Genomic DNA, 17,118 nt, shown 5'->3' with positions numbered 1-17,118 from the left:
GAACTAATAGAGGTACCAACTTGAGAAAAAAAAAGTAGTTTTGGTACCACTTGTGACAAAAACATATTTAAGTATGGAAAGGGAAAAAAAGGCATAATTTATGTACTAATTTGTAATTTAAGCCTTAATGGTTAGACAAAAGAGAGTTATTAACTCGAGAAAAAAGAATTATTTCGATACTTGTGAGAAAAGAAAAAATTTAGATATCAAGATGAAAAAAAGGTATAATTTAGATACCATTTTATGGATTAAGCTTATTGTTATTAGTATTATTATAAGTGAGTTGCATATTGTGTCACTCACATAAATTAATTCAATAAAGCAAAAGGATAAATGAAGGATATGTTGAAGTTTGGATTGGAATATGTTTTAAAATTAGATTTGGTGAAATGTTTAATGAAATAATAATTTAAGTTGGTTGGATTGTGGAACGGTATCAAATTCAGCAATTATTGTGTATGAATAGATATGGAGTTACTCACACATCCTTTTGGCTTGTCTCAAATTCTTGTTTGGCTCACCTCAACGGTTAAGCTATTTTGGGTGTATTTAACCTATCATAATAAAATAAGTATTTAGTTGATTGATCAAATGACTTAATCCAGGATTAAGCCGTAAAGTCCCATAATCCACATTCAACACACCCATTTTTAAAATGGGTTATTTGATGATTGCACGAAATAGATTTTCTTTTACCGAAATTACCCATGTAGAATATCATCAAGAACTCCCAACTATATAAAAGAAAGGTAATATATATATATATATATTAATACTCAGGCTAAAAAAAATATTATATATTTGTAATTTTCCTCTAAATTTAAAAGATGATGGTTTAATTTTCCTTTAAAGAACAATATATTTTTTAATTTAAGGACAAAATTGTCATTTCAACATTTAAAGTTTTAGGTTTTTTAATATTTTTATAAAAATAAAAAATTAAATTAATTTATTAAAGTGCATATTTTCTAAACAAATCAAATTTAAAATTTTTAAAAAATTTTGAAAATTATAAATAGTTCCTAAAGTTTAAAAAATGTGTTATTTAACTTTTTCGAAAATTTGAGTCATTCGTTCAATTCATATTAAATCAAATTCGGACAAATATTTTTTAATTTAATTAATTCAATTATAAAAAAATATCTTCATTTAAATTTAATTATAAAATATATAAAATATTAATGTAAAAGCATTTTTAATTAATGATACAAACTCTGAATTGGTTTGAATTAAATTTAATATATTGTATAAACTTGTTCTTCAAAATACATTATATAAAAATAAATTTAATAAATTGATTTAGAGTTGGTATCATTATTTAAAAATTATTTTACACCAATACTTTAATACTTTATAATTAAATTAATTTTTTATTATATAAATTATTTGAATTAAATTAAAAATACTTACTCAAACCTGATTTAATATAGACTAAATGAATAACTTACAAGAGATCTTATTAGTAGTAGAGGTGCTCATGGAAGGCACGGTTTTTAAAAAAATGAGCCTAGGTTTGACATGCCTAAATGACTAATTTTGTTGCTTAAAAATAATAAAAAATATTTAAATTTAATTATAAAAATAAGTTAATATTAATATAATTTTTTATCTCTTTAATATAAGTCTAAGCCCAACCAAAGTGGGTCAAGTTAATTAAGTCGGGATGGTTATTCAAGGCATGACACCTCTAATTGCCATTTAAGGAGTAAATAACATAAATTTGAATTTTTAAACTTTTATATTTTTCATAATTTTTAAATGTTTTCAAAATTTTTAATTTTTGAGTTTTATTTTTCATATATATTTTTTATTTTTTAAAATTTTATATGATTTTTATTGAAAATACAATTTTAAAAAAAAAACTATGTACCTTTAAAGAGTAAAAACGAATTTAACAAAAGTTATAAATATTGCCGGCTAAAAAAAATTACGTTGGCTTTTTTAAAATTGTCTCATGACCAGGGGTGAAGCCAAAGGGAGGCTGGCAGGGGCCTCAGTCTCCTTAAAATGAACAATTTCACCTTTAGCCATTTTATAATTTTAAATTAGTATATGGTAAAATTACACATTGCCCCCAAGAATGAGAAAATTTTGATTTAATCTTTTAAAAATTATAAAGATATAGGCTATTAAAATGGTAAAATTTCACTACTATCATAAAAATATACAACTTTATTCTAGCCCCCGTTAAAAAAATTTTCTAACTGTAATGGTAAATCTAAAATTAAAGGATCAAGATTGTTAAGTAAAAAAATATAGGGACTCAATGTAAAATTAAAGTACAAATTTCAAAAGAAAACATAAATGTTTGGCATATTTAAACAAAGAAAATTATGTTTGAATCTTAAATCTTATGTCAACTTTTTACATGTTTTGCATCATTTGTCATAGTTGCAGGATACCATTTTTCAGGGGCGAAGCAAGAAAAAAAAATTTAGGGGGGACGGATGAAATTTTATTTTTTTATAGTTTATATCTTTATAATTTGTAAAAGATTAAATTAAATTTTTATAATTTTAGGGGGCTAAAGTGCAATTTTACCTTTACTGATTTAAAATTTTTAAAAAATTTAAGGACCTAAAAAATAATTTTACATTTTAGGGGGGCCGGGGCCCATGCCAGCCCCCCTGGCTTCGCCCCTGCCATTTTTAAGTTTCATGGATGCATTCTTAGGACACAATTACTAAATCTGTATGGATCATAGATCAAGAAAAAACATCCTTTATGACAAAATATGGAATATATTGCTACATTGTAGAGCCATTTAGAATAAAAATGGGTGACGCTCAATACCAGAGATTAATGAATAAATTGGATCCATTTTCCAAATTTACGTGGATGATATGCTAATTAAAAGAAACTTAATACTTCTTATTAGGCCTACAGAATACGAATGATTAATTATTAGGTTTGCTTTAGTAAATACCTTAAGAGAAAAAAAAACTCAATACAACAACACTTAGCCACAACCTTTGATGTGTAGGGGAGATACTAATTATGATTAAACTTTGCAAAAGTACAAGCCATACTCAGGGGCGAAATTAGAAAATCATTTTAGGGGTCGAAATTAAATTATAATTTTTACGATAGTAAAATTATAATTTCATTATTTTAATAATCTATATATTTATAATTTTTAAAAGATTAAATTAAATTATTATAATTTTTAGGGGGCAAAGTATAATTTTAACTTTTTTAATTTAAAATTTTAAAAAATTCAAAGGGCCTAAATGAAATTTTTTTTTATTTTAGGGGGCTAATTACGCCCCTGGCCATAGTTGACATGGAACCTTCCACTGTAATCAAAGATTAACAACACTTCACAAGAAGAGCGACAACTTTGAGCATTCTTTTCTTTTGCCAATAAATGCTTAACTGTTCTTTCCATATCTGCTACATGCAAAAAAGTTCAAATGAAAACGCTTGATGAGCTTAAGGCATATTTAGGATTAGAGGTGTGCATGGGCCGGGTTCAAGCTAGGCCCGTTTGCTAGGCCTAGGCCCGACTCGACCCAAAAAATGGGCCTAAAATTTTTTCCAAGCCCGATCTGAATAAAAATGTTAAAACTCGAGCCCGAACCGGCCCGCCCATATTAATTTTTATATTATTTTAAAATATATTTAAACCATAAAAAATACTAAAAACATCAAAATAAATATTTCTCAACAAATTAAAAATAAATTTTAAAAAATATGTATACTTAAATAACACTAAAATAGATGCAACTTAACAAGTAAACACCTCTAAAATAATAATAAAATTAGCAAATCTCTTTAAAATAATAAAAAAATTAACAATAAAATAAGTTTTATACAATAACCAAACAATAACAACAAAATAGTAGCAACATAATAGTAAAATAGTAGCAAAATAGGGAGAAAATAATAAGAAAATAATATCAAAAAATAGATTTTTTTGTCATTTAGTGAATTCGGACAGGGTCGGGCTCAGGCCAAAAATGCCTTACCCAAGGCCCGGTCCGTTTTTTAAAAGGGCCTTATTTTTTTGCCCAAGCCTATTTTTCAGGCCTATATTTTTGCCCAAACCCTCCTACATTTGGGGCGGGCCGGCCCGGCCCATGCACACCTCTAGCTGTAGCATTCACACACAGAGGCCATGTAAATTCGTCCTTTCACACTGGGGGGCTATTAGAGTTCAAGTGTTCACACCATTTGGGTTGTTCGTGCTCCAAAACTCCTATTAAGATGTTGCTGCATGTTCAGTTTCTCAAGGAAGGATTAAAGGAGCTCATTTAAGCATTATGGATGTTTCAAGAAAGCTAGTCAGCTTCCAACTCTTCCCAAATACATTCAGCTTAATTTCCTTCATCTAGAAGTTGTCTAATGGCGTCCCAATGGCTGAACAAAGACATAAAATTTGTATGGTTTTATTCTCGAGTTTTCCAGCTCATTTACAGTTGAATTACTTAGCCATTAAGCTATGAATGTGCCTATTTGGCTAACCTAGGTTTCTAGCTATAAATACTTGTTGCTTTTCATTTGAAAAGAACTTTTTGACATTTTTTTATTAATGAAACATTGTTTCTGTGAGGTTTACTTCCTCTCATATCTCATACAAGTTTCGAAGACTTATCTAGTTGTGCTAGTGGCATCTACCGAGCTTGATTTAGAACTTATCACCGTATCGGTGTGGCGTTCTCCTATCCAGATATTCCATCCATCACCTTAAACAATATAGGAACCGGGGTGAAACTCCTTAGTGTTGAATCGCTCTTGAAGTTTAAGTTTGTTTTTCCATCTCCATATTCTTTCTTTATTTACTTATTATCCCAAACCGAGCTATCCACATATCACCTATCTTTGTTTCTCCCTAGCCGAACCTACCATCATAAAATTAGCTCATTTTGAACCCCATTTTGTTACCATTAAGCCTACTAAGCCAATTCCAACAATTAGTCCATTCTTGAGAACGACTTTTCTCGAAGACGATCAGGCAACCTTTGTGAACTCGACTCGAACACCTGAGCCGGATCACATCAGGTTTGCAACTTGTTCCTAAACAATGTAGGATTCATTCCTCTTTTAACTAACAACATAAAATTAAAGGCTACACTATATTTTATATTTTTTTACTTAGAGTTTTATTTTTTTTTACAAAAAGTTAACATGTGTTACATTATAAATAAAATTTTTAAACTCTATAAGTAAAAAATATATAAAATATAAAATGAGTATGGTAAAATATGAAAAATAAATAAATATTTAAAAAATTACTAATAATTGAGTGATCATTTTGCAAGTTTTTATAATTCGATAGCCAAAAAATCATAGTTAAGTGACTACTAATGTGATTTAATCTAGATATAAAAATATGAAAAATAATTATTATATTTTATGTATATTATATATTTCTATAAAAAAAATTATTTAACATAATTATATATTATGTTTAAATAGATTATCTATCTAGTAAAAATACATCTGAAATAAATTTATTAGCATTCATTAGGTGATTAAAATTAAATTAAAATTAGGATTAAAAAATTAATGAGTATAGTAAAATATTTTAAAAAATATATTTAAAAAAAAGAAATCAATTTTTTAAAATTACAAAAAAAATATTATTTAAGTACCAAATACTCACCATTTATTTATTAATCAAACATTCGTAACATAAAATAAAATAAAATAAAAATTAAAAGCATAACTTCTAAATTGAAATAATGGAAAATTATTTTAAAAATTGGAAAGTTATTTTAAAAATTAGAATTGCATGAATATTAACTTCAAACATTTAAAATTGAATAGAATATTACTACATGTACAAGTTTTATATGTGCACTTTATTCTTTTTTTTTAATAGTCCTTTGGTATATGCTAACAATTCTAAAATGTAGCAAGATTAAAGATCTCAAAAGATAATTTTATAATATAAAAAAATGTTATAACTTTTCCATTATGTGTATGTATTTGTTCCCTATAGTTTGCTATGAGACTTTTGCTGTACTTTCTTTTCATATATATATGCCCATATTATTAGAAATATCATTTATCAGATAGCATAAAATATATATAAGTGAATCATGAGAGTTTAGTGAAATGGTAATGATTTTTTCTTACTTAATTAAATTGAGAGTTGAATTTTTGCTTCAAATACGAAGAAAATTTGTGACTAGTGACTAGTCTTTAATGAGCTTACAATAGATGGATGTACAATACAAATTAATTTCTAATTTTTAATATTTAAATGTTTAAAGTTTTTTAATATTTTCAAATGTTGTAGAATGTACTAGTGACTCCGTTTAAATTTGTTGGGATTATTTTGTGAGTGTTTAAAGAAGAAATTTGATTTTTGTATCATGAATTTAATAAGTTTAAATCATGATATAAAAAAATTTAAATTATGTTCCCTTCTGCAATTATCACAAGTGTGTTCAAAAGATTTGAATATATATGGTAAAAAAAAAAGGTGATACTTTTTAGAGAGTGAACTCTTTTGTATATCAAGATTTGAGTTTGACGCTATTGAAATGCATTATGGGCAATAAGAATTTTGAGAAATTGCAGTGAGTTTGGGCAGAATTTTAGACCTATATTTTAGGCCGGGTCAAGTTTGGACAAGTATAAAGTAGGTTAATATTATACTTAAGCCCAATGTCTTGTCATATTTATATACATCAAATTAAGTTCTTTAAACACTTAAAAGAGCTTATTTTTTAGTATACTTTTCTTTAATTATTAGATTTCATACTTAATTTAAATTATTATTGTGTTTTTATGCTTTTTGAAATAAAATGACAAGTTTAGGCCTGAAACTTAATCTTAAAGTTATGTTTATTTCAGGCACTTGGTTAATGAGAAAAATGAGGAGAAGAGCCTAATTTGGAGCCAATGTTGCAACATTAAGGTGTTGATGTCCCGACATTGATGCCTTTATTATCAATCGAGGAGTTGGACTTCATCACATCACACATCTGAGTGGACTATCTTTGAAGTCACGACACCAAGAGTGTGATGTCGTGACACCTACCTATGTGATCACAACATTGAGCTATTGAGATTGCAACACCAACCACAGTCTCTAAAGTTGTAGAAGTCAAGTCACCTAAGGACGAGGCCGCGACACTAAAAGGTTGTTATTGTGACACTAAATCCCAAAAGCACCCATTGAAGTAGTTTGTTGTTGATGTCACGACACCAAGATGTGGATGTCGCGACACTGGCCCTAACGAGGATAAATTTTTAAAGGGCATTTTTCAATCTATCAAACCTTAAGTCAAAGTTAAAGTGAGGGTAATATAAAAGATACCTTATGACACATTTCTGAGAGACTTTTGGATAGATTCTTAATACTAGCTATTTTAGGTTAGATTTTAGAGAACTCTTTTTTAGAATTTTTTTCATTTTGTCTTTCTTAGCAAAAATAAGTACATGAATTTTCTTGTACCTTTTACAATTGTTTTATTATTTCAATAGATTTCTCATATTTTACTATTCTGATTTTGTGTTTTATCAATTGGGTTACAATATTCATGGATTTAACACTTCAAACCTTTCATTGATTCAAAGATTTTTCTCAGTTCTATTGAGCATTTCTAAACCTGATTTTGTTTTTATCATTATTTTTTGTGTGATTTAACATGAAAATGATTGGGTTTCTTGGATTGATTATGGGTATGAAACGATTTTATTTGTGGTTGATTAATTGAAGTGTTAATTAATTAATTTTAAGATTTAGGCACTAAATCGTAAAATTTAGACTAAATCGAATGAAATTAAAAACTTAGAATTGATAATTCTAGGGGACTATATAAATAGGTGAAACTGAGAGGAGATCCTATTGAGTATTAATTCGATTAGCTCGATTTAATCTAATGAGGTCTTGAGATAAATTGGATTAGATTTCTCAATTGGGTAAAATGGTGACCGAGAGGTAAAATTGAAGGGTTATAATTTATAATGTATGGTCTTATAGTTGTAATTGTACCGTCTTTATACTAGTGAAACTTCCTAAACAAATTAAAGGATTAATCATTATTCAAGCCTAAACTTGACAACTGCTCTCACATTATGCCTTAAATTTTTTTTTTCTTGGTTAATCCTTGAACTTTAGGGTTTTCAAGGAAATATTAAGACTGACTTGGATCAAAAAAAAGTTTAGGCTAAATGTGGGAATAATTATCAAGTTTTCAGGTTCCAATGGGAGAACAATTGACAAGTTTAAAGACTAACTTAGACAAAAAAAAAAGTTTAAATCCTAAGGTGAGAACTTTTTCAGACCCCAAAAATCGTATTAACCCAAAATTAATATTGAATTTCTGAATAATACAGGGACTAAAACCAAATTAGACCTTTCTATAAGATTCTGCTGTAACCATTTCCTGAAGAGCGTTTAAACTTTAAAGCGTATAGGGCTGCTTCTGCACCGTTAGTTTCAAAGCATTTGCCTCTGTTTTTTAGCCATTTAAGAAGAAGAGCAAGAAGGGGAATTCAAAATTGAAAGGGCCAGGCAAAGTAGATTACCATGAATTATTACTAGCATTAGCAGCCACCAAGCATTGATATTAGTATATCGATTCGATTCTGTTTTTCCGGGGTTGTGTGAGTGTGACTTAGGCGACAATGAAGAAGCTCCGATGGGCAATAGACGGTGAATTATGGGAATTGGACGCTTCCACCCCTCGTACCCTTGAAGGAGCGGCGCGTGCTGTTCCAGGGAAGGCATTACCTTTGGGTTTATCAAGAGGGACTAAACTTTTCAGGCCTAACCAGATCGATTTCATGCAACGGTTCATGGTTGCCCCTTTTCTTCCCTCTTATACCCATCACCTTGGGGTTACAATTCAGCGAGTATTGAGCATCCCTGTTACTGAGAATTGGTCTGCTCTTTTGCTTGGTCAGTTCAACCTGCGTAAGTTTTTGTCGTCTTTAAAGGAAAATGGAGGTGGAGATGGTGTGCGTAAGCGTGACCTTAAATCAATTGGGAAGCTTTTTCTTGATAAGTCATTGTATGCCCTTGGATTCTCTTCCGAAGTGTTGTTAACCCCTGATGACACTCTGCTTTTAAGCTCTGATTCATATTATGCTCATAATTCCTCTTCCATTCCTAGAAAGAAATCTGTTTTCCATCATAAGCTTAGTGCTTTTCTCATTAATTATTTCATGTAGGGCGTAAGGCACACTCTAGGCACTAGAACCCTTATATTGCTTCAGGCACAAGGTGCGAAAAATGGCTAGCATAAGTGAACTAAATGTGTATATGTGTGAGTTGTATATTAATTATATACAAAACAGGCAATTTTTTCAATGTGTATGACTTACTTATGGTTCATGTCTGTTGAGGGGTCGATTCTTTGGGAGAAGTATTTGAAATGTCGTCCCCTAGGGAGCCGACCGAGCCCCCAACCATCAAAGGTATTATCCCGGGTCATGCCAGGTTTTGTCTCCCACCTTCGTTAAGAGCTGTGTCCAGTTCACGGAGGGGGAGTGTCTTGAGGCAATGGGCTATACGTAGGCGCATGGTCACCCACAATGACCTATATGCCATAGGTCAGTGATTCAAACCCCACCAAGAGTGAAGACACTCTCGTCCCCTTGGCGGGTGTTTTATCGTGTGCCCACAAATGGCCCATTGCCTCGAGACACTCCCTTTTCGTGAACCATACACAACTCTCCGTGGAGGTGGGACACAAAACCCCAGCACAACACAGTGACAATATCTTCTATTGTTGGGGTTCCAGCTACCCGATGGATGACACTTCAAAGATTTTCCCGAAGGAGTTGGCCCCCTCAACAATGTCTATAGTTGAATGCTCAAACAATGTCTAGTGAAAAATTAAAGCTAAATTTGATCGGTCGAGCTTCTTTTATGACTAAAGCTTTACAAAAAAAAAGTGCACATAGGCGCACTAGGCCTGAGTCTGATCAAATGGGCCTTGCTCAAAAGGATCTGAGGTGCTTTTGTTGTCTAGTGCTAAAGTGCAAGGTGTAGGCATGCCTAGGCTCTGGCCTTGGCAATGACAACATTAAATGTTCTGATTTTTTTTCCTCATATTTTATGGTCATTGGCAGTTTCCACATCATAATTTGACAGTGGATGCAGCTTGGCCTGCTCTCTTTGTGGACAAAGAGACTGGTACTTACTGGGATGTGCCTTTCTCCATGGCAATTGATTTGGCTTCTCTTCCATTGGATTCTGGTCTCAGTTATCATTTGTGCCTACACCATAACCATGGGTCACCAAAGCAATTTCAAGGTGATCCCATTGCTTAAGTGCCCGCTTCTCTATTTCCTGGCGTTTCTGCTAAATGCGCCTTTTCTTACGAGAAGAATGTTGACATTTGGAGAAGCAAAGCTCAGAAACTGAAGATGGTTCAACCGTATGACATATTCCTTTCAGATCCCCATGTTTCAGCATCAGGAACCATTGGTAAGATATACCCCATTGACTCCCTGAATTGACTGTATGTTATATGTTTATAGTGGAGGGGGATTTTTTTTTCCATGTGCTGTACTTACTACTACTTCTGATTTTATCATATAGTCAATCCATTTATGACAAAGTTATTTCCAGGAATTGTTCATTTCATGAATGATTCCATATCGATAACTGCAGCTATTGTGAAATACTAAAAGTTTCCTTGTTTTATATGCATAGGTGCTTCTTTGAGTGCGAGTTTTGGGGAGAGTTCGATCAGATTAGTTGAAGATGCTAAAGATGTTAAGCACTTATCATATCATAATCCAACTCTAAAATCTACCCTTCTAGGGGATATATTTGCATCCGTGTCATTTACGGCCCAGCACGGGAACTTCCAACGGCTAGTTTCTGAGCATGGATTTCCCTTCTGGTTCTAAATTCCTTGCAGGTGCCACACAATTAGCTCAAGATCTTTTGAACTCACACCAGCCTAGTCCAGAAGCAGTTAAAATGATCTGCCCAACTACCTCCCTTTCACTTCAGCAGCAGGTATGTCTTTTGAAATAATCTCGACCCTTTCGATTAGGATGTTAAAAAAATGATTGGCAGCAATATTTTTCTGATATTTGGTTAATAACGCTTTATCTACTTTACATTGCTGTGAATGCCATTGGTTTGTCCCGGGCATTTCTGGCTATTTTACTGTTCGATGTTAACCGGGGCTTTCCAATAACCAATTTGAATTCTTAGGCATTTTCTGGGTAGGGATAGTAATGAATCGGGTTCGGAGCTGATATTGTTAAATCCACCACTGCTTCATTGTTAGTGTGCTCTGCCCCAACCCTGTCCCACTCTGCGTGGATGTTAGAACTTGAATACTACCACTACCACTACCACCATGGATATTTGATACGTCCATAACCACCCCACCTGATCCTCTCCTCTTTGACATTTATAAGTTATTTTCAGTACTTTCAATGTGCATTAGACATATAGATATTGAGACATTGAAGATTAATCTAAGAATATCTCATCTAAATAGTTCAGGGTTTATAGTATATTATTATATTCTTATCCTTTTAAAAGTCAAATATATATGTAAGGGTAAAATAGTAATTTAAACATTGGGGGCGGGTTGATGCAAGTAGATATCACAGCTGCTCCACTCCATACCCACCTTTCAAACAGGGAAAAAAAAACAAACGCCTGCCTTACTCACCCTGCATTTACTGTTCAATCAAAGAAAGAAATTAAAAACTCCATTCGAGATAGATCGGTTTGAAATGTATGTGATAGTTCGAGTTTTGCCATCCCTATCTCTGGTTTCTAATTCATGCTGTAAAATTCTTTATATGCATTTTGCACAGATTGCAGGGCCTTTCAGTTTTAGAGTTGATTCAGGGGTTGTGATTGATTTCAAGGACAAAGGTTGGCACATACAAGCAGACCAACCAGTGTTTGCAATTGAATATGCATTGCAGGTCCTTTGTTCCGCAAAGGCTGTTGCTTGGTATTCCCCAAAGCATCAAGAGTTCATGGTAGAGCTTCGTTTTTTCGAGAGTTAAGCCCTCTTTTTCTTTTTGCCCTTTGTGTATGTTTTTGAAGTTTCCATTATTGTATCTTCTGCTGCCTTCAATTATTTCAAGGATGTTACTCACCTTTTCACATATAGACTCAGTTGGTTGAGTGCTCATTAATATTCTGTCAAATATTAGAGTTCGAGTCTCACCGGTATTTCCATTTGACTTATAAAATAAAATAAAATAACAAAGTTATTCAAGCACTAAAAGAAAAGATTGAATTTGATTAGAAAAACCTTTTTCTTTTCTTTTCGTTGGCTATTTAATATGATATATTAAAGATTGATCAAATAACATGTTATCATTACATTTTTTTTTCAAGGAGTAAACTGAGAGTTTGGTCAATTTGAGGGCGGACGGTAATGGTGGCAAGAGGGTATTTTTGGAAAAATTCATTTTTCCTTTGAATTTTATTTTTTGAAAATTTTAATTTTAATTAGGCTTTTAAATTTTTGAAAGTTCTCATTAATTTTATAAAATTTTAATTAGACCCCTCAATTTTTTTAAAAAAATCTCATTAAACTTTTAAAATTTTGAAAATTTTAATTAGGTCAACCAAAACTTAAACCCATTGTTGATCTCCGTTTTTTCAAAATAAAAAAAACCTAACAAATGCTTAGACATGTCCACAAGGTGTACCTATTGCTATCAGATCCCAACAATATTAGGTCGGTACCTCGGCACCAGTGGATTACCCGATAAGCTTAGGCTCCAATGCAGGGGGCAATCCAACCACTCCTATAGTTCTTGATTTGGACGAAATGGAAAAAGCGAAGATGAAACTGCCAAAACAACTCGATGATCGGTAAAGGTGTTTAGAGGAAAAATTTAATGCAATGGAGAATGTTGACTACTATTGTGGGATTGACGCCAAGGATTTGAGTTTGGTCCCCGATCTATTACTCTTGCCAAAATTTAAGACTCCAGAGTTCGAAAAGTACAATAGAACTAGTTGTCCTGAAGCTCACATTACAATGTTCTGTCGAAGAATGACAGGATATGTTAATAACGACCAACTGTTAATCCACTGCTTTTAAGACAGTCTGATCTGGTCAGCAGGTAAATGGTACAAATAATTGAGTCGTGCTAAAATCAATTCATGGAAGGACTTAGCACAAGCTTTTATGAAGCAGTATAGCCATGTAATAGACATGGCACCCGACAGAATTACCTTACAGAATATGGAAAAGAAGCAAAATGAGAGCTTCGGGCAATATGCCCAAAGATGGAGAGAGGTAACAACACAAGTCCAACAGCCTCTTTTGGAAAAAGAGACCACGATGCTTTTCATCAATACTCTAGAAGCCCCATTCATTAACCATATGTTGGGAAGCACTACTCTGAGCTTTTCAGATATGATAATGTCTGGTGAGATGATTGAAAATGCGGCAAGAAGTGGGAAGATAGATGCAGGAGAAAGCGCTAAAAGGTCAACCCCGAGAAATAAGGAAAATAAAGTGAACATCGTGAGCATGCCCTCCAAATTGGTAAACGTAGGCTAGCTGAGGGCTGTAACCACTAGTTATCAAGGCTTTTCAAGGCAATAATCCAACTCGAGGCCAAATATAGAAAGGCTCCAGTTCACACTCATCCCAATAACATATAGTGAGTTATATCAGAATCTGTTTGACGCACATGTGGTATCCCCATTCTACTCGGAACCCGTGCAACCTCCATTCCCGAAATGGTATGATACAAATGCTCAATGCGAGTACCATGCGGGAATAATGGGACACTCAATCGAAAACTGCACTACATTTAAAAAGTTGGTTGAAAGGTTCATTGAAATGGGAATTGTGAAGTTCGATGATTCTTCAGAACCTAATAGCTTTGACAATACAGTAAATGCGATATTTGAAAGTGGGGGCAAAAGAGTTACGATGTCTCGAACAAGTCAAAAGCCTGGGAGGAATATCAGGGAATCTGAGTAACATATCCGAAGAGGGAACCGGGGAATAAAAATTTCCAAAGCCTTGCATACTTGGGAGTGTTTTGAACAATGGGACTGTGGAAAAGATCCCTGTATTTTTAGAGCTAATTAGGAGTAATGTTCAAAACGCGCTTATTACTCTAAGCTTAGGAGCGATAAGAAGCCTTTTGTGAAATAGGCTTATGTCCAACATCTTTATCTCAAATAAAGTGCATTTTTTTTGCCTCACTCTGAACAAATGTTCTTTTACTCTTTCATTTCATTCATGATCATACCATACAAATAATTATTCTTGGATTCTTTTGTTCTTTGGATCTTTCGTTCATCTCTACAACAGGTCTCCAGATATCAATGTTCTGAGCGACCTGTTATTAACTCAGAACCTCATTTTGAGCAAGTTATGTGGCCAGAGGAACCTTAGGACTTTGAAGATAATTAAGACTGTAGTTTATCTCCTGATTTATGAAGGATGGTAGAACCAGATGAGAAACCAATCTTACCTTACAAGGAATCGGTGGAATTTGTGGCCTTTCTCTATGTGGGGCATGGATGCTATTGGGCCGATTTCGCTAAAAGCTTCTACCATGTATCGATTCATCTTTGTGGTCGTCGATTACTTCACCAAGTGGGTGATAGCTGCTTTATATGCTAATGTCATAAAGCCGACAATTAGCAAGTTCTTGAAAAGATGAAATCATATGTTAGTATGGAATGCCAAAAAAATCATATTTGACGATGCACTAAATTTAGACAGTGGCACGATATCAGAAGTCTGCAGTCTGTTGAAGATTAAATGCCATATCACCCCAAAACGAATGGTGTAGTAGAGGCAAAATAAAAAAGGATCGTGGGGAAAATAATCGAGACTCATAAAGATTGGCCTGAGAAATTACCGTCTATGCTTATCAAATGTCTAACAGGACCCTCACAAGGGAAACACTTTTCTCATTGATTTATGGAATGGGGTGATTTTTCCCATTGAAGTTGAAATTCTTTCTCACCGAGTGTCGGATGAGCTAAAGATGGAGGAAGAGAAATGGATCAAATATCGATATGATCAACCCAAAGGTTATACATGGTAAAAAAAAAGGAGGAGAGGCCAATGCGAAAACCCGCAAAAGGCACCTTGAGACCAAAGAGGTTTTGAGTTGAAAACCCGAAAAAGGGCAGCTCAAATTTTGATCAAAGGTGGGGCATGCGGTAGTCTTGTCTTTATTGAATTAACAAGAAGGAAGAATGCTACATCTTGGGGCATCAACAAAGTACTCTAGGTCTTCTAAGCACATAACAAGTTCAAAGGGTCCTCGAGAAGTTTTGTGCAGAGAAGCTCATACTGCGATATCTGGGGCACCTAGCCTTCATCTTACCCATATTAAATTTAGTTTTTTTTACTTTATTCGTTTCAAGATACGCTCCCAATAAATTTCCTTCTTATTGCATTTGCTATCTTTGATTAACTTATTTATTTTGAGCTATGCTCCTAATTATTTTCTTTCTTATCCATTGTTATGATCTTTTTCAAGCATTTTACATTAAAATAATGATTAATGGACTAATAAAACTTTCACACAAGAAGTTATGCGTAGTACTCTAAAAAGGTTTCTAAATAACACAAGAACCTGAAACAGGACTGTTGTTTAGAACTCACCAAACCTAAGGGTTGGAAATATTTGAGAAAGAAGAGTCTAAATTGTGACTATCTCTTCGAATTTTTTGTCAAAGATATCAGTTGAATGAAGAGACAAGATATTACGTCGGTGATACAACTTCGACGAATGATTAGCAACCCAAGCATTAAAATGGGATCATTCTTGAACAAATGACATTCTATATTCCTGTATACACAACTGGTCATGTTACCCAGATCAATTGATTGAAGATGGTACAAATCTTATACCCCTAAGTTGCAGTGGGATGGATAGAGGAAACCATAAATTTTATCTCCCTAAAGATGCAGTGGAGTAAACCAGCTGAGCAAATAGTGATTATTTTTTTAAATTTTCTGTCAAAGATACCAGCTGAGCAAAGAAGGCAGAATAGCACATCAGTGACAGAACCTTGATGAATTATGAACGATGACGCCTTAAGTGTTAAAAAGGGAATTCTCATGACATTCTACATTCATAAAAATGTCATTCATAATACATCTAGTTAGGAGCATTTGACTTATTCTGATCATGACATCCTAATCATTAAGCATAAGCATAGGCCTATGAAATCGATTCTACAGGTATGTGCCCTAGAAGATGATGTAGCAAGATAAGTTGAAGCTATAAATTTAGATTAGCCTCATCTCCCTAAGCAGTAGTGGAACAGATTGATGATTACAGATCTTATCTCCCTAAGCAGTAGTGGAGTAGATCGAAGATGGCAAATCTTGTCTCCCTAAGCATTAGTGAAGCAAATTTAAGCCACTACCCTAACTCCCTAAGCAGTAGCGGAGTAAGCTGAGGATTGTAGATCTTGTCTCCTTAAGCAGTAGAGGAGCAGATCGAAGATGACAAACTTTGTCTCCCTAAGCAGTATTGGAGTAGATTTAAGCCACCACCCTATCTCCCTGAGCAGCAGTGGAGCACGCTGAAGATTACATATTATATCTCCCTAAGTAGTAGTGGAGCAGATCAAAGACGGTAAGCCTTATCTCCCTAAGTAGTAGTGGAGTAAATTTAAGCCACCACCCTATCTCCCTAAGTAATAGCGGAGTTGGCTGAGGATTGTAGATCTTGTCTCCCTGAGCAGTAGAGGAGTAGATCGAAGATGGAAAATTTTGTGTCCCTAAGAAATAGTAGAGTAGATTTAAGCCATCACCCAATCTCCCTAAGCAATAGTGGAGTAGGCTGAGGATTGTAGATCTTGTCTCCCTAAGCAATAGTGGAGTAGATCAAAGATGGAAAATTTTGTCTCCCTAAGCAGTAGTGGAGCAAATTTAAGCAACCATCCTATCTCCCTAAGCAGTAGTAGAGTAGACTGAAGATTGTAGATCTTGTCTCTCTAAGCAGTAGTGGAGCAGATCGAAGATCATTCTATCTCCCTAAGTAGTAGTGGAGTAGGCTGAAGATTGCATATCATAGATTTAAGCCACCACCCTATCTCTCTAAGCAGTAATGGAGTAGGATGAAGATTGTAGATCTTGCCTCCCTAAGCAGTAGTGGAGTAGATCGAAGATGGCAAATTTTATCTCCCTAAGTAGTAGTGGAACAAATTTAAGCCACCATTCTATGTCCCTA

General features: G+C 33.4%; 1 protein-coding gene and 1 pseudogene across 1 annotated transcript; both read left to right on the top strand.

Moving 5' to 3' along the window:
• The first annotated feature begins 8,376 nt into the window (after positions 1 to 8,376).
• Positions 8,377 to 9,274, top strand: LOC121210984 (protein TRIGALACTOSYLDIACYLGLYCEROL 4, chloroplastic). Its single transcript, XM_041083067.1, has one exon. It carries the CDS (start codon positions 8,584 to 8,586, stop codon positions 9,127 to 9,129), a length of 546 nt encoding a protein of 181 aa, XP_040939001.1. The 5' UTR covers positions 8,377 to 8,583; the 3' UTR covers positions 9,130 to 9,274.
• Positions 9,275 to 9,332: 58 nt separating this feature from the next.
• Positions 9,333 to 12,074, top strand: LOC121211440 (protein TRIGALACTOSYLDIACYLGLYCEROL 4, chloroplastic-like; annotated as a pseudogene).
• The last annotated feature ends 5,044 nt before the right edge of the window (positions 12,075 to 17,118 follow it).

Source organism: Gossypium hirsutum, chromosome A12 (genome assembly GCF_007990345.1).
Source record: "Gossypium hirsutum isolate 1008001.06 chromosome A12, Gossypium_hirsutum_v2.1, whole genome shotgun sequence".
Classification (NCBI taxonomy): domain Eukaryota; kingdom Viridiplantae; phylum Streptophyta; class Magnoliopsida; order Malvales; family Malvaceae; genus Gossypium; species Gossypium hirsutum.
This window is presented reverse-complemented; position numbering and strand designations above follow the sequence as displayed.

Excerpts from the sequence above, each read along its gene's own strand:
- LOC121210984 (XM_041083067.1), top strand. The coding sequence starts at position 8,584 with ATGAAGAAGCTCCGATGGGCAATAGACGGTGAATTATGGGAATTGGAC.